The sequence below is a fragment of the Panicum virgatum genome, chromosome 6K (genome assembly GCF_016808335.1).
Source record: "Panicum virgatum strain AP13 chromosome 6K, P.virgatum_v5, whole genome shotgun sequence".
In the NCBI taxonomy this organism is placed as follows: domain Eukaryota; kingdom Viridiplantae; phylum Streptophyta; class Magnoliopsida; order Poales; family Poaceae; genus Panicum; species Panicum virgatum.
The window spans coordinates 6,235,260-6,253,554 of record NC_053141.1 but is presented as its reverse complement, the minus strand read 5'-3'; the positions used below and the strand labels follow the sequence as shown (position 1 = coordinate 6,253,554).

Genomic DNA, 18,295 nt, shown 5'->3' with positions numbered 1-18,295 from the left:
ATTTACTAGAGCACAGCTAGAACTGTAAGTCTGTAACTCAGCCGGATTGCGGCACTGCTAACCGTGACAACAGTAACTCAGCAGACTACACAGACACAAGAGCACTCAGCACTAGGCCTGCTCAGCACATAGAGACACAACAGCCGAGGCACCAAACAGAAAGGGAAACCAACAAGCAAGTACTGCAGGGAACCATTTCTCTGCTGATAGGAAGAATTCGTCAAACTATAGGAAGAATTCGTACTACATACAGTTGATAGAAAGAATTCAATTCAGCAAATCTTTGAAACAAAAAACATGAATACCGAACGGAGTTGTTCACTATCAAAAATCGAACAGCCCCAAAGCTTAGCCGCATCAAATTCTACTACACCCGCTTACTGATACTGACTCAACTCATTCATCGGATAACTGTTCACCCGCTATACCTATCCCTCACATTCAATTCAACACTACCTACAATGATCAACAAATCCCAATGATCAACAAACCCCAATGATCAACAAATCCCATCACTAGTACTAAGGATGAACCAGAAAGACAACTCCTACCTTCACGGCTAGGATACTGGTCAGCAGGTCATGGAGCTTCGTGATAATCCAGATGTCAGACTTCTTCCTCGTGAGACCTGCAGAGACGATCTTGCGCCCAACCTGGCACAACTTCTTGACTGGTGAGAAGAGTGCAATACAAACTTGTAGAGTGTTCTTCACAATGCTAGAATGAGATATTTTCTATGGACACATCTAACATTAGTAATAAATAAATTTAGAATATATTAGAATGTTTTGGAATTTTCTAGAAGGGGACACTTGTCATAATATTATGTCTCCCCTTGGCCTATAAATAGAGACCCCCCTCTTGCCATGACATCCATCCATGAGCATGGTAGAAGAGAGGTGGTAGTGCTAGTGCTAGGAGGGAAAAAGTGAGTGCTAGGCTAGCCACTAAAAGAGGAGAGTATTGTTGTATACTATTGTCGTGGTGTGCAAACCGACAGTCGGGTGGCGTAGTGCATCCGCCTAAACCCAGAGGGTGAGTACTCGGGGGTTAGCTAGGATTAGTCCAATCTACATGCAAGAACACGATGAACACAGCGGGTTTAGAGTGGTTCGGGCCGCCGGAGCGTAATACCCTACATCCAATGTGTGTTGTTATTGCTTGTGCTCTCAAGAGGTTGAGAATGGGATTGTTCGGAGTGAATCCGAGCTTGTGTTGTGTCTGGCTTCACTTGGCCTTAGAGAGTGTAGAGAGAGTCTAGAGTGTGCAGCGAGCGCCTCCCTTTTATATCTCAAGGGAGGCGCGTACATGGCCGTTGAGTCCCCGACAGGTGGGCCCAACGATGTTGTATTTAATACGAATGGCCTAGCGCTATTATGGTGCTACGCCTGAGAAAGATCTTATTCCGGGATTTCCTTGCTTTGCCCGTGGGAATCTTCCGTCCAGCATAGCCATGCCCTGTCTTGTCGAAACGGCGCCAGGGCGTAGCTTGCGGCGTAGCTTGCCGTAGCCTTCCGCGTAGCTGAACGGGCCGTGTAGCTTGCGGCGTAGACGGTATGATGAAAGGGTGCCGTGCCGTCGTATCCATTTAATGCGGCAGACGGGCTCTGCTCGGATGCGGCGCATGCGGCTGCACCGTGTACCAGCGGAAGACTCGCGCCCGCGCCTGCTGCTGCAGGACACGTGGCGCCCCCGGACCCCGCCCCGGCGGTATATTGGTTCTACGCGCGTGGGAGGTCCGGACGGACGCGGGGAGGTCCCGGACCTATATGGGGGGTCCGAGCCCTCGGCTGTTGGCGCGGAGCTTCCCTTCCTTAGGGACACGTGGCGTCGCCGGACCCATTCCCAGAGCGGGGAACGGGTCCGGGGCCGTTGGCCTGGTGAGGTAAGAGCCGGACCCCTGGGGCCCGGCTGCTCCGCCCCTTAGGGCGTAGTTATGAATGACTACGCGAGTCCTGTCTTGCTGCTGTAGGAGTGGGGTATCCCTGCTACAGGGTACCGACAACTCTTGTGTAGTATTGTTGTGTTGCAATAAAGAGTTGTTCTTGTAAGTGTTGGTCTCTCACTTAACCAATATAGTTACTTATTGCATAAGTTGTGATCCATCGAAGGTTGGCTCTGTCACCCGAGATCACAAAGGGTCTAGGCTTTATCGTAGGTTGGCTCTGCCACCCGGAAGCCAGCTGCATCAGCTGCATCTGTTGGTAGGCTTTGCCGCCGCCGCCTACATGCGGCGTACCGACGTCCTGTGCCGCATTAAGGGTCCACGTCCACTGTCGGAAGGCGCCGAGATAGAGGGGGTGGTGCGGATGGTCGGCGATGATCCTGAGGTGGCCGTGGATGCCGACGAGGAGGAGGTGGTCCATGCGGGCGAGGCTGGACTGCTGGAGATGCGGAGCTGATCCGGGACGACCCTCCAGGTCGATGGCGCGGATGTGGACGCCGTCAGAGAGTGTCAGCGCGTACGCCTGAGACGCACGCAGAGACCAAATCTCCATCGCCACAGCCGCTGCGACGGCGACGGCCTCCTCCACGAGCGCCGCCATTGCCTCCTCTCCCCTCGGATGTATCCCTCCCCTCCAATGTTGGCTCCTATGTGTGGTGGCGATTGCTTCTGATGGCTCCTGAAAACGACAACACTAGAGGGGCACTACTTATAGGTGCCGGCGACGGCACCGGAGGAGAGGCAGAGGGGTGCGGCGGGGGAGCGGGGGGTTGGAGATTCCGTGCGATGCACGGAGACCCCGAGCCGAGGGGCAGCGGCGGGGGAGCGGGGGTCGGAGATTGCGTGCGCCGCACGGAAATCCAGAGCCGTGCGTGCCACGGAAGAGCTGGAGATGCCGCGGATCCAATCGTGCGCGCCACGGCGGAGAAGTGGGCCCGCAGCCATCGTCGAGGTGAGTTGGCCGGCACGGCGATCTGAGCCCAAAGGTGTGATGGGCCCACATTCCGTTCCGCCGAAGCTCGTTCGACGCCGCCTCTGCTATCGAAGAGGGAGGCCGGAATGGAGGCAACCTCCATCTCCATGGTCTTCGGGGACTGAGTGGCTAGCCGGCGGCCGGTGGGGCTCCCGAAGCTCCATGCGGCGACGGTGAGCTGATATGGTCGTCGGCGAACAGAGCTGAGCTGAGGAAAGTAAGCTTGAGTTTCTGGGACATGGTCGGCAGTGGCCGGAGCTGAGCTGAGCTGAGGATGAATGGAGGAAAGCAAGCTCAAGTTCTTGGGAGGAGCAGTGGCGGCGGTGGCAGGGGAGGAAACGATTCTTCTGGGTTGGCGTTGCTAGTGGAGTTGTAGAGTAGTTATAAGCTGTTAAGTTGGGCCTGTTTGTTGGGCTACAAGCCTAGAGAACGTATCTAGTGTGCTCAAGGATTATAGGCCCATTATGACCTGGCCATTCAAGTTTCGTGCCAAATCATAAATGCCAAATCATCAAAATTGATTATAAGCGTTACCACGGATATGTATTTCAATTGACCAACGATGGTACAAGCTTCTAATGTTGCAATCGCATCAACATAGGCACCGGATGATGCTCCTAGTCTCTACTGCAGCTTCAGTATCTTCTCGGTCAAAGTTCGCAATGTTAGAATGGGCACAGAAATTCCATCACACAGCAAGCTTGAACATCGCCAATTTGCAACAAGAATCCTTGGATGCTCCCGATCGCAAGAAGAATAAAGTACCAAGAGCTGTCAAAGAACAGCTCACCAATGGCCAAAATGTGTTATCAGCAGCATCTTCCCGAGTTAATTGGGCATGGGATGTTTCTTAACCTTGAACCAGTGGTAAAATCGACATACTTACATATATGTAACTAAAGGAAAAAGATCAAATATAAATCTGCAAACAAACGATGGTTACCTATTTCAATGATATTTTGCAACCTCACTGGAAATTCGCCAGGTTTTTTTTTTGAAAAGCTCTTGTGCAAAACACAACAGAGAGCTCTGAACTCTCCCAACCCAACTTAGCAGTAATCTCTCACTTCTCTGAGGATTCCATCCCTTTAGACCCTCCATCTCTGTATCCGTGATGACACACATGTCCACGGCAAGTAAATTGTACATATCTCATATCCGTAGGCACTTTCACAAACACATGGTCAAAAAGTTAGCTAGTTACAATATTGAACAAAAACTCAGACAATTAAGATCAGGTGTCACATTGTATTAGCGACTATTTTTCATACTTTAAGTTATGGGATATGAAAATTCATATCGGAACTGTTATCTACAATGCAAATATGAAATTTCTGAATGGCATAACTCAAAGTGGGTTTCTGAAAAAAAAAAGAGAAGTGGTGTGACGAATGTGGAACTCCTATAAAGCATGCTTACAGCCAAGAGAGTAGTTATTTTTTGTTCTCTATTTGACTCTCAATTTAACTCTCTAAACAAATTCCTCTCTATATTGAGAGGCTTACTCCAACAAATTCTTCATTTCCCACTCTACAAATCCCAACAGCTCCTTCAACTCTTTCCTCCACACACACTGACGCGTGGGTCCCACATGTCATCATTTTCCTTTCCCCTCTTCCTTATCCTTTCTGCTAGCCTGGCACACTCCTCTCTGCTCTCCTCCGCCTCGGCCGAGCGGCCCCTCATGCCGACCTTCTCCCCCTCCTCCGGCAACGGCAGCCGGCCACACCCTCCTCGGAATGCTTCCGCCTGGCTGAGGTGCCCCTCACGCCGGCCCTCTCCCTCTCCTCTCCGCCCCCTCCTTCAGCAACGACAGTCGGCCCCTCCCTCCCCTTCGCATTCCGGCGCGCTGGCTTGGAGGGCCGGCCGCGTGCTCTGCCGCCGCCGTGCGCTGGCTCAGAGGGCCGGTCGCGTGCGCTTCCGCCGCCGCGCGCTGGCTCAGACAGCCGGCCAGGCTCTACAGTGGGTCGACGGGGACGGGGGTGCTGCCCGGGCAGGGAGCGCGACCATGAGAGGATGGAGCAGAGGGGTGGTGAGGGCGCAGGGAGAGAAAGTGTTGCGGGAAAGAGGAGTGCATGAGGAAGGACAGAGATGGCGAGTCGGAAGCGCTAGCTAAAGATGGCTAGCGGAAGGAAGGGAATACCGAGTTGGATACAGTGGAGAGTCTGTTGGACACGTTTTAAGTGGTGTTTTTCTATTAGCCTAATACTTGCTTCAACACAGCAAACTATAATACGGTATTATTTAGTATAAATAACCCACCAGGTGGTTTTGGACGGTGGTTTTGCTGCAGTAGCACGGTTTTGCCTTTTTCTTTTTTTTATTTCTTTCTTCTTAATCTTTGAAAAATTATAGTAAATTGTAGAAAAATCATAAAATAGAAATCCAATTTTGTTAGACTCCGCATCAGTAGATCAGATCTACATAGTAAACTATAATATGGTATTATTTAGTATAAAGTTTTTACCATAGCTTTAAATCTATATTTTTTATAATTAATTGAAACAATTCATAGGTGTAGATTTTGTGGTCTAATTGTGGTGAAATTTTTATGTTTGGCAAATTATTTTATGCTGAACTATAGTAAAAATTTCATACTCATTGGATCACGTATAACTTAGTTATAGATAATGCATAGATTTAACAAGCATAAACCTAAATAAATCTATAATTAAGTTATAGGGGATCCAATGAGTATGAAATTTTTACTATAGTTCAAGCGTACAATAATATGCCAACCATAAAAATTTCACCGCAAATAGACCATTAAATCTGCACCTATGAATTGTTTCAATTAATTATAGAAAACATAGATTTAAATCTATGGCAAAAACTTTGTACTAAAAAGTACCATTATATGTTCATTGAGTAGATCTACTGATGTAGTCAAACAAAATTGAATTTTCCATTTTATGATTTTTCTGCAATTTACTATGATTTTTCAAAGATTCATGCGAAATTAATAAACAAGAAAAAGACAACGGTGCTATTGTAGCAAAATCACCATCCAAAATATGAGGAGTTATTTGATCGATTTTGAAAAGTTTAGTGGGTAGAATATCTAGTTTTGTAGTTTGGGGGTGAATTAGTCCACCTTTAATAGTTGGGGAAGGAGGGTGTTGGTGTTCATGTGACTTTTTCGGTTGGGTTTGGTTGGTGATGGTCCCCTCTGCTAGCTGGGAGCTCCCACGATCTCCTTCCCTGTTCGTGGCAGGTAGCCCGTAGCCCCACCCGGCGGCGGCGCCGGCCCCGACGCGATTTCTTTCGCACTTGTAGGATTCGAATAGAAGTTGAGTTCAAAACCAAATCAAGAGCAGATTTGTAGTGTAGGTAGACAAATAGAAGAGTCCGGCGCGATTTCTTTCACGCTTGTAGGATTCGAATAGAAGTTGAGTTCAAAACCAAATCTAAGAGCAGATTTGTAGTGTAGGTAGACATATAGAAGAGTCCCAGATCTGACAGAGGGCAGAGCGGAAACCGTGACATCTCGGCTAGATCCCTAGGCGAGGGAGATACCGTCATCTGCTTCAACCACAATGGGGCTTCTGGCTCTATAGCGGCTCATTGTCCCTGCAGCGTGACCGACAGCGACGACACCGACCCCTGAGTAAGGCCCTCTATTTGCACTCCCCGGAATCTCATGTCTAACTTGGCGCTGTTTCTTCAATTCGTGAAAAAAATCCACCTTTTTACCTATCGTATCTGTATCCGCAAAGTAGTTCATATTAGCCCTTGTTTAGTTGCAAAATTCAAAATTCCAAAACTATCACGTCAAATGAGAATCTTACATGCATGGAGAATTAAATCTAGACGAAAAAAAAACTAATTGTATAGTTTGCTTGTAAATTACGAGACGAATCTAATGAGCCTAATTAGACCATGATTAGACACTAAATTGCTATAGTAAACATGTGCTAATAATGGATTAATTAGTTTTAATAAATTCATCTCGTAGTTTACAGACTAGTTTTGTGATTAGTCTATATATAATACTTCAAATGTGAAAAGATTTTATTTCAAAAACTTTGCACGCGCAACTAAAGAAGGCCTTAAAACATGTGAGTCAGCTACCAAACATTTAGTGTACATGTTTGTTTCTTTAGAAAGAAAAAAAGGCGTGTGTCCACAGTTACCTAGTGGAGGTAATTTGGTAGTGCCTTGTCTCCTCAGGCCCCTGTCCTTGTGCTGAAATTTTTTTAAGCAATGAGAAATTTCTGTAGGCACCCCTACCTTTGGTTCATAAAAGTTCTAATTTCAAGAGATTGTTGTCTTTTCTGATTACATTCATTTTTTCTTAACCATATTCAATTCTGGGATAGGCTATCATAACCATCCTTGTTGATTTGCAGATGGATCGATTGCTTCAGTGGATAAAGGAAGGGGCTCACCCTGTCAACATGATGCTTGTGGCGATTCTCAAGCTGCTAAGAGAATGATGTGTTCAATCCCAACCCTTCCAGAGGTACTCTGACATAACATTTTGCTGATGGAACTATGGAAGGATTATATTGCAAGCATAATATCACCATGACAGCTCTAGCCAATCAAATTCTTTGTACTATGTTAGCTATATATATTATCGATAAACATAGAACAGAGTTCCTAGTGCTGCAATTGTTTCACAGGCCTGCGCTCCTAAATATGCTTGGTTTTATTTTGAGCTGTAGCCCTTTTAGTCTCACAAAAGAAGCGTTACAGCTTTCATCTAAAAAATGCTGCAGCTTTAACTCCAGCAGAGAATGGTCTATTGTAAGCCTTAGATCCCCTGTTATCTTGACAAGGAGTAGATTTCCTAGAATTAGCTTAATTTCTCTCGAATTTGTTGTGGCTTGTTCTTCGTTTTCTGTAACTAGCAAATATGCCCGTGCGTTGCTACGAGAAGCCATATAAATATATTGGTTAGCATATATATAGCACCCCGTCTATTTAGCACCCCGGGTGTTGAATATTATTCAACACTCCGGCGGAGCGCCGCCCCCACTCCGGCGAGAGGTATTTACGGTAGTAAAATCTGGCTGGCTAGGCATTTTAATGCAGACTTCATTATCGTGCGGGTAGTAAAAGCTAGTGTGTAAATGTTTGACACCATACCTTAATGCTCGTTTGACCAGACACCTACCAGTCTATCCTGATTTAACGCTTACTAGTAAAAGTTATCTCTATCTCTATGAATGTTTTGTCGTGCTTAAAGGGATTTGAGTTGACCGGTTGTAGCATGCGGTGGAGTGATCGCGGTAACTCTGACAAGTTAAATTTTACTACGTTAGTGTATGCGGGAGTAAAATGTGATATCATCATGTGTCCTGGAAGTAAAAGTCATCAAATTTCAGCGCGTGAGGTAGCACATTCACCGGACCTCCAACAGCGATCTAAAAATTAAACCGTTGAGGTAGCACATTCACCAGACCTCCAAAACAACGATCTAAAAATTACACCATTGAGGTAGCGCGGGAGTAATAATTGATTCTTCCCATATTCCATGTGTTTGACCTAGGTTAGTGCCTAGTTGACCATTGTATTGATCGGGGAGCGGTGAATTTTGTCAATCCCCATACATCAATTTCATAGAGATTTACCACTAGTTTTTTTAGTTGGATCCATGCCACTCCAATTTCTTGAAATTAGATCTCATGTTGAAAATCACGCCATTGAGTGGCATGATTTTCAACATGACACCCAATTTCACGGAGTTGTGGTGGCATGAATCGAATTTTCCCTTTTTTTTTGGCAAAATGTGGTGTCAAATTGTCTAGCGATGTTACTCCGATGGGTCTAAAAATAATCATGGCTCCTCCCAGCACGCGTGGCCCCCGCCCCCGGTTTACAACATCTGTAATATTCTTAACTTGTAGTAAATTTGTACTGCTATAGCAGGTTCTGCCATTAAAATGTTGACATGAGAGGACTCATATTACTCTTGTGAAAACACAGGTACGATTACACAAGTACTTTTAGGTACATTTACACAACAATACAAGCATAATTTTGCCGGTTGATGATGCAGCTCTAACACAAGTGAACGTGCAGAAATACATCTGCAAATGAAAAGAATATGCTATTCCACAAGCTCATTGTCCTAAATGTTCCGATGTAGCACTACTTTGAGGAGCGCCTCTATGTCAGCCCTATGCCTCTTCTAACTGCCTGCATTACCAATAAATATTTATTGCAGTGTCTAAAATATCGAATATGAAAATTGTAAAAGATACTACTCTATCTAACTCGTGAAGCACGTACTACTCTAAATTTTGATATTACTATATGAATACGAACAAAAATACTACTTTGAATTATGAAAAAGATACTACATAATTTTTTTTAAAACTAAGAGGATTAATATTCGAAGAAGTAATTACCAAAAATTTTAAAATTAGGAGGATCAATATTCAAAGAAGTAAGTGTGCATGCATCTGCCCCCCCCCCCCCTAATCCTTCTAGCTTGGGACTTATCTAACTTATCTAACAGAAGCACATACTACTCTCAATTTTAAATTACTACCCGAATATGAATAAAAATACTACTCCAAATATGAAAAATACTGCATAAAATTCTCTAAAATTAAGAGGAGTAATATTCAAAGAAGTAATTAATCATCCCATTCATGCAACTGCCTCTCAATCCTTATATCTTGTAGCTTATCTAACAAAAGCACATACTGGTCTAAATTGTGAAATTGTACTGCTTGGATATGAACAAAATACTACTCTAAATTAAAAAAACACTACATAATTTTTATAATTAAGAAGAGTATTATTCAAAGAATTATTTACCAAAAATGTTGAAGATTTCTAGGAGTAATTTTCCAAAATCAGAGAAGTAAAAAAATCATGATATTGGCCGTGTTGTTGACTATTGACTTGCAGAATTATTTTCACTATCTAAATTGGCCGTGCTGTTGTGTGGCAGCATAATGTAATGGTCACATGATTCACGAGTTATGAACTACTATAACACACAAAAGCTACCACTCAAAATTATCAAAGTGCTTCTTTAAATTGTGGAAAATACTACTTCAGTAAGAAAAAAAATATTACTCTAATTTGTACAACAATACTACTCAAAAAGTGTGAAAAATACTACTTCAATAAGAACCAAATACTACTCTGGCTTATAAAAAATACTACTCTAGCAAGCTTTGCAACATGGAAACACAATGATAATTTTTTATGCTGTGAAAAATACTACTACAGTATTGCTTGTGCTACTACTATTCTGGATATTGCACAAAGGGGTCAGCTTCTAGTTGTGAGGAATCAGATATGATGAATCGGAGAGTGCTTGCTCACTTGTGCTCTATGATTTTGATACGATGCGATACTCTATGATTTTGATACGATGCGATACTCTATGATTCGATATGAAGTTGAAGTAAAAATGATAACTAGATGCACATCAGTAAATGTAAAAGATGACGTAAAAAATTCTAATGGCAATGAACACAATTGTCTGTTCGAAAACATGGTAACACCCGAAATTCATGCACGTGGGCTGTGGCTTGCAGCTAGGCACTACCAATTGAACGCATTTTGGGAGCAAATAAACTAACCTGCTGCTGTCACTAATGGGGTTGTTGCTTCCTCTCTGTGCTGCAAAGTTCAAAGTTTCAGTGTAGCCGGTGGTTGTAGCGGAATGTTTGTTGCCTCTGCTTGTTCTTTGGCAGTCTGGCGTCAAGGGTGGTGATCTTGGATGCCTAGAACAGTCTGGCGTTAGTGGATTGGGAGCGAGTCGATGTTTGGGTGGGGGGAGGCCTCCTAGTTTCCTTGCGCTGGTTGCATAATCATCTATTCATCTCGCATAATCAGGGGCGCGATTCCCGATGGTTCCGAATAAGGCGTCCTTCCTTGTCCATAAAACACTGCCGGATGATGGTTTTTGAACAAAATTAATAATGGCTAATTAATGGCCACCAATTATAGAGCAAAATGACCATAATTGATACGGCAATAATGCATGTTTTATGTGCCACCAATAAATAGCAATCAATGGCCCGTAAAAAGGCTATCTTTTGGACCGTAAAATTGTGGTATGGGGTCATGGTGTTGCTTTTAATTGCGTTGAATGCGATGAGTGCTGGTGGAGTAGTAAATATTGGTTGCGTTTTTCCTCGCCGGAGTTGGGGCTGCGCCGCCGGTGCATTGAATAGTATTCAATACCCCGTGAGTTGAATAGACAATAGGTATATATATATACTATACACCATATGTATTTTATTGTAACATTGTATGTGCCGGTTGAGGAATTTAGTCTTTTTCTATTTTACTCACCAAGCGCTAATTCTAAATGGTTTCGGATCCTTAACATATAGTCAGCTGAATTCCGATTAGGACTCCTTTTGACGGACTAAGAAATCATCGCTTGCTCTAGCAATAATAGAGATAGATATAGAGATAGAGATTATTTTGCAGAAGATCTACCACTGTGTTGCTTGTCATTACCGGAACCCTTACTGTGCAACTTCTTAGTATCTTCCACAGCTATATATTACATGCCATCCTAGTCTAGGTCAACGCCATACACTATTTTACTATTACAAGGTTTACCTCTTCAAAAATACCTCAACCTCTCCAATCAACATGCATTCCATTCTTAATTATGTCACAACTCCCATTATCTAGAGTCTAAGTATGTTTATGAATTACATGAGGCATATGATTTTTGATGCTGTTTGACATGGTTTCCCCTAAATGTCTAATAGAGATGTAGAATGTCCAATTAAAGCAAAATATTAACATAGGGTCTCCACATTTAGCCAGTGAATTGTGAGCTCTTCTGATGAGGACATACCAATGGTTACTCAAGTTACACATAAGCAAGTGCAGGAAGGACCAATTACGCGTAGCCGAGCTAAGAAACTACAACAAGAGGTGAACACGCTGCTTTGCGAAATTTATTTTAGTATCAATGAGAATTATATACTGCCTAAGATGTGCACGTTGTTGGTACTCATGTTCACCAAGGAGGATGACAAGAATACAAAAGAAGACTACAAAGAAGGACCACCTTCGAGCCCGACTTGTTCTGCATAACAGTCTGAAAGAAGCAGTCATAACTTTTGATTCCCAATAGCTATAAAGGTCAATGAGGAAATTTTGGAAATATTATCAAGTCTACTTTCCAATGAAATTTAAGCCGAGTACTTTGGATTACCACTAATGAGATCCGAGTACTTTAGTAAAGACTGCTCAGAAGGTCAACAATCTACCGGACCATCAAGTTCTCATGCAAAACTGTACCAATCTACGATGTTTCGTGGTGCAAGCTATACATGGTTGGAAAGATAAATAAGTCTACTTTCCAACGCAATAAACCTCATGTCATTTGGATTTCCAAATAAAGAGTTATGATGGATTGAGTGAAGACTGCACAGAAGACCAACAGCCACGCGAGGCTCCTCGGGATTTCAGTTCGTGGTGACTTTTCATTTACCATAACTTCAGAAACTCTAAGGTCCATTCACACCCAGTAAGGAGGGTTGTTCCTTGTATAAATATCCTATGTATCTCAGAGATTAGAAGACTTTTGATCATTTTGATAAACTGAAATTGTTTTGCAGCCGAGCTGTTGAGTGCCTTGCACACCCTTGTTCTTCCTTGTTCTTATTGGACTTGTGAAGAGATCCCTCTGGGTTCCGCTACTTCGAGCTCTACGATTTCCAATACAGCTGTACCATTTTGTGTGGATTAGTCCCGATTTGTGGTTCTGCGATCGTTTGAAGATTGAGTCGAAGTCCTCAAGGTTTCGGTGCCTCTCTCCCCGTCGCATCTAATCTTGGCAGGTATAAAGCTATTTACCCGATGTTCGCAGCAAAGTTATCATTGTTCTTGAACCTACTGTCATGAAGATTGGGCCATCCTTGTGCTAGAATATATCGGCACCTATCATGTGGTAATCAGAGCTATCGTTGTCACGGTAGATTTTGTTATCACCCGTTTATCTATCTTTTGTTTACCATCTGTTACTGTTTTCATCCATCTCATATATTTGTTTTGCCATATCCTATAGTCCACTGAAAAGCCATACAAAAAATCCTATAGTCTTTTGTTGGTACTGTTTATCTTGTGATATTTACACTCATCTTGTTGCTTGCTAGTCACCATTGTTGTCTTCCGCCGTAATCTTGTTAAATTTTTTTCTCACCCACCCCCCTCGTATGCTATCTTGTGTCTACTGAAAAAAAGAAAGTGAAAAAAGGAGAGATCAGAAAGAAAGAGTTAAAAAAAGTAAAAAAAAAAAGAAGTTGAAAGGGCCTATATTGTGGATTGTGTACCTGCAAGTTCTAAATTTAGAATCTAAAAGTTTGTGGTGCTAATAGCAGCAACGTTTACCATCTTTGAGTGGCTTACACACTTGTTTTCAGTACCATAAGCCTCCCTTGAACAGCCACCTATAGCTCCACAAAAACCTGAAACCGGACCTCTCGTCTTGTATCCTTTCGATCGCTTAATCATAGCTGCGGTACTGCCACTTTAGCACACTCACAGTCCTTGAGAACGGCTAAGAACTTGGGTAAGCAAGTGGTGAGATTGTGTGATTCCACAAATTTTTCCCCCTCTATTCCACTTTTTTTGCTACCAATCTAACATGGCAGGATCTGATTCGAGTGTTCATGGTGGGAACCATGGAGATGAAGAACCTCCAGTTGCGCGGGCTGAGTTACACCAACTAGGAAACACTCTTGGAGGCAATGGAGAGGTTGTTCAATGAACGTCTTCCCGCAGCGGGTGGTCGAGGTCCACAAGAAGAAGAATTTGGTGATGAAAATTCTGGATTTGGTAATGGATTTCATGATCGTTTTGGCAATGGTCGTGGTGGACGGCGCGCTGACTTTTATAATCAGCATGGAGGAGGACGTAGACATGATCGTCATGTGCATTTTGATGATGAAGATGAAGCTCATGATGAATATGACGAAGGCTTTGATGATAATGAAAATTCTTTTGCACACCATGGGTGTTTTGGACAGCCATATGAACAGCATCGTGGTGCTGGTCATGATGGGGCAAATCATCATGGTCGTCGCAATAGAGGTGATCTAAACAGCAATGCTCGCATCAAGTTGAGTGTTCCAAAATTTTCAAGAAGAGAAGATGCTGATTCATATCTTGAGTGGAAGGAGCAATGTGATCATATTTTTAGAGTGCATAATCTCTCTGATCAAAGGCGTGTAAACCTTGCTTCTGTTGAATTTTCAAGTTATGCTCTCACATGGTGGAATCAAATACAAGAAAATCAGCTTGTGTTGGGACGTGATCATATCAACACATGGGATGAAATGAAAAAGGTAATGAGAAGACGATTTGTTCCATCAAGCTATCAGTGTGACCTTTGTAATAGGTTACAAACATTGAGACAAGGATCCAAATATGTTGATGATTATTTCAAGGAGATGGAGTTGCTTTTGGTGAGATATGGAATTAGAGAAGATGAGGAATTAAAAATGGCAAGATTTTTGAATGGTCTCAATGAAAAAATTTCAGGTTTTCTTGAGATGTTTCCATATGATAACTTGCAAGCTCTTGTGCAGCAAGCCATGCGCACTGAGAGAAAAATTCAGCAAGAGAGTCGAAGGAGGTCATATGGCAGTCAATCTATTTTAGCTCCATGGTGTCGGCAGCAAGCTGGGATCTCTGTTGTTCGAGCTCGATCTCAAGGTGCTGCAGCTAGGCATGCTCCATCTATTGGTGCAGCAAAGATGGTGGTTTCTACTGCTTCTTCACCTGCAATTCAGCAAGAAAAACTATGTCCTTCTACAAGTACAACAGCCCTCTCTGTTACATCAGCTGCTGCATCATCTTCACATAGTCGAAGCATCGTTTGTCACAAGTGTAAAGGTCGTGGGCATGTTGCTGCTCAGTGTCCTAGTCGAAGAACCATGATTATAAATGAGCAAGGTGAATGGAAATCTGAAAGTGAACCGGAGGAAGATGCTCCAAGATATGATGAAGAACTTAAGTATGATGAAGGTGGGGAAATTCAACCTGATGAAGGAGACAATAATTGTTTTATTTCTCGCCGAGTGCTTAGTGTTGCTGTTGTGAAAGAGGAGAATAATTAGCGGCACAATCTTTTTCACACCCGAGGCATAATCAAGGATAAGTTACGCAGCATCATTGTTGATAATGGCAGCTACAATAATATTGCAAGTCAAGAATTGGTTGAGAGAATGAGATTGAAACAGCGGCGTCATCCTTCTCCATATAAGATCCAATGGTTAAATGAGTGTGGTACACTGCGTGTGAGCAACATTGTGGCCGTTCCTTTCTCTATTGGAAGATACAATGATCATGTTGAGTATGACGTGGTGCCCATGCAAGCATGCCAATTGCTTTTGGGAAGACCTTGGTTATATGATCGTGATGTTCAGATTTGTGGTCGTGCCAACAAGGTTGTTTTCATGTACAAAGGAGATCGAATCACTTTGCTTCCTTTGTCCCCCGAGAAAATTTTGAAGGATGATATGAAAAAAAAAACAGCAAGAGAGAGAACCATTTGCGAGTGACCCACATAAATAGTGAGGGAGTGTTTCCAAAGCCAAATAAAACTCCACAGCTGCAAATAACCGAGCCAAAGGGAAAAGAGGGTTTAGTGATGATGGGAAAAGGGGATTTAAAAGAATTGAGTGAACCCAATGCCATATTCTATGTACTCCTGTACAAGGATATTTTTCTTGTCACTAATGATTTACCCTCTACCTTGCCTAGTGCTGTTTTTGATGTGTTACAGGAATATGAAGTGTTTCCCGAGGAAGCACCACCAGGGCTGCCACCAAAGAGAGGGATTGAACACCAAATCGACCTTGTTTCTGGTGCTCCACTTCCTAATTGTGCACCATACCGCACCAATCCGGAGGAAACAAAACAAATTCAGCGCCAAGTGCAAGATCTCATCAACAAAAGTTATGTGAAGGAAAGTCTCTCTCCTTGTGATGTTTCTGTTTTTTTAGTTCCAAAGAAAGATGGCTCATGGAGAATGTGTGTTGATTGCCGAGCTATAAATAACATCACAATAAGATATAGATACCCCATACCTAGGCTTAATGACATGCTTGATGAGCTTAGTGGTGCTATCATCTTTACAAAAATTGATTTAAGAAGTGGTTAACATCAAATCCGAATGAGAGAGGAAGATGAGTGAAAAATAGCTTTCAAAACAAAGTTTGGGCTGTATGAATGGTTGGTAATGCCTTTTGGATTAACCAATGCACCTAGCACATTCATGAGATTGATGAACCATGTGCTTAGACATTTCATTGGTAAGTTTGTTGTTGTTTACTTTGATGATATCTTAATTTACAGCAAGTCACTTGATGAACATGTTGAACATATATAATGTGTGCTTACTATTTTGCGGAAGGAATGCTTGTATGCTAACCTTGAAAAGTGCACCTTTTGCACCGACAATGTAGTTTTTCTTGGCTTTGTTGTTTCAGCTCATGGCGTGGAGGTGGATGAGGAAAAGATCAAGGCTGTTCGTGAATGGAAGCCTCCACAAAATGTGAGCCAAGTGTGAAGCTTCCTTGGACTTACCGGCTTCTACTGTCGGTTTGTGAAAGATTTCAGTTCCATTGCTGCCCCAATAAACCAATTGATAAATAAAGATATACCATTCCACTAGGGTGAAACACAAGAGCACACATTTGAAGAGTTGAAGAAAAGGTTGACATCAGCTCCACTCCTTGCACTTCCAGATTTCGGTAAGACCTTTGAAATTGAATGTGATGCAAGTGGTGTAGGGATAAGAGGTGTGCTCATGCAAGAAAGAAGACTTGTTGCATACTTTAGTGAAAAAGCTAAGTCGTCCAACTTTGAATTATTCAGTTTATAACAAAGAACTTTATGCTCTTGTGAGGAGTTTGGAAACTTGACAACACTACCTTTTACCTAAAAAAATTGTGATACATTCAGACCATGAATCTTTGAAACATTTAAAGGGTCAACTAAAACTGAACAAACGACATGCCAAATGGAGTGAATTCATTGAATATTTTCCTTATATTGTCAAGTACAAAAAAGGAAAAGAAAATATTATTGCAGATGCTTTATCTAGACGCTATGCTTTGTTGTCCCAACTTGATGCTAAAATTTTTGGTTTGGAGAACATCAAAAATTTGTATGCTACTAATTCATTCTTTGCTGAACCATTTGCTAAATGTTGTGATGGCAAGGGTTGGGAAAAGTTCCATTTGCATGATGGATTTTTGTTTAGAGCTAACAAACTCTGCATTCCAGATTGCTCTGTTCGCTTAATGCTTTTGTAGGATGCTCATGCCGGAGACCTTATGGGTCACTTTGGTGTCAAGAAAACAGAGCAAGTGCTAGCTGATCATTTCTTTTGGCCAAAGATGCGGCGAGATGTGGAGAGATATGTTCTTCGCTGTGTAACATGTCACAAAGCTAAGTCACGCTTGAACCCTCATGGTTTATACACCCCTTTACCCATTCCTAGTGTCTCTTGGGAAGACATTTCTATGGACTTTGTTCTTGGATTACCTCAAACCAAGAGGGGGAGGGATTCAATCTTTGTTGTGGTTGATCATTTTAGCAAAATGGCACACTTTATTTCTTGCCATAAGAGCGACGATGCTTCACACATTGCTGAATTAATTTTCAGGGAAATTGTGCGTCTACATGGAGTGCCACGTACCATTGTGTCGGATCGTGACACCAAGTTCTTGAGTTACTTTTGGAAGACTTTGTGGGGTAAACTTGAGACAAGGCTGCTGTTCTCCACAACATGTCATCCACAAACTGATGGGCAAACCGAAGTTGTCAACCGTACATTGTCAACAATGCTGCGAGTTGTTCTTAAGAAGAACTTGAAACTATGGGAAGAAAGCTTGCCACATGTGGAATTTGCATACAACAGGGCGGTACACTCGACCACTAAATTTTGTCCATTTGAGATTGTATATGGTTTCTGTTGGCGCCTACCAACGTCACCAGCGATGATGCCCGCAGACACCAATTTGGGGTGGCAGTATTTCATGAACCACGAATGAATCCGCAAGCGCATGAAATACCGATGTAGCATTTTACCCGGGAGTATACCGGGGTGTCATTTATATTTCCGCAGGGAAGGTGGTGAGTGAGAGAATATATAGATTAGTGGATGAACTCTATCTAGATTGGATATTCTAATGCATAAACAGGGGTAAGATAATAACATGGTAGGAGGTAGTGTGACACACACACAAACTACCCTCTTGGATAAATAAATAAAAGAAAGATAAAATATGCTTTAGGCCGAGAGCAAGGTAAAAGTCAGAGCTCGAGTCAGCTGTACTAGGCTAGCTATATCTATACTTTCTCATTGGTTAGCTCATCAGAGATTAAACTACACAACAAGAAGATCGCTATCAAAGCGACGGGAGGGGCCC

General features: G+C 42.8%; 1 protein-coding gene across 7 annotated transcripts; it reads left to right on the top strand.

Moving 5' to 3' along the window:
* The first annotated feature begins 6,042 nt into the window (after positions 1–6,042).
* Positions 6,043–17,832, top strand: LOC120711455. 7 transcript variants are annotated; one of them, XR_005690294.1, is made up of 4 exons: positions 6,043–6,525; positions 7,268–7,380; positions 11,669–16,413; positions 16,534–17,832. XR_005690294.1 is itself a non-coding variant. In XM_039996991.1 (4 exons), exon 4 carries the CDS (start codon positions 13,604–13,606, stop codon positions 14,972–14,974), a length of 1,371 nt encoding a protein of 456 aa, XP_039852925.1. In that variant the 5' UTR covers positions 6,043–6,248; positions 6,349–6,525; positions 7,268–7,380; positions 11,669–13,603; the 3' UTR covers positions 14,975–17,832. The 7 variants fall into 7 exon arrangements, 6 of the variants coding, with proteins under 6 accessions (XP_039852925.1, XP_039852929.1, XP_039852924.1 ...); XM_039996991.1 differs by having other exon boundaries at positions 6,043–6,248; positions 6,349–6,525; positions 11,669–17,832; XM_039996995.1 differs by having other exon boundaries at positions 11,669–11,993; positions 12,097–17,832.
* Positions 17,833–18,295: the final 463 nt, after the last annotated feature.

Bases quoted from the DNA above. Each gene is read 5' to 3' on its own strand.
- LOC120711455 (XM_039996991.1), top strand. From the start codon at position 13,604: ATGGAGAGGTTGTTCAATGAACGTCTTCCCGCAGCGGGTGGTCGAGGT.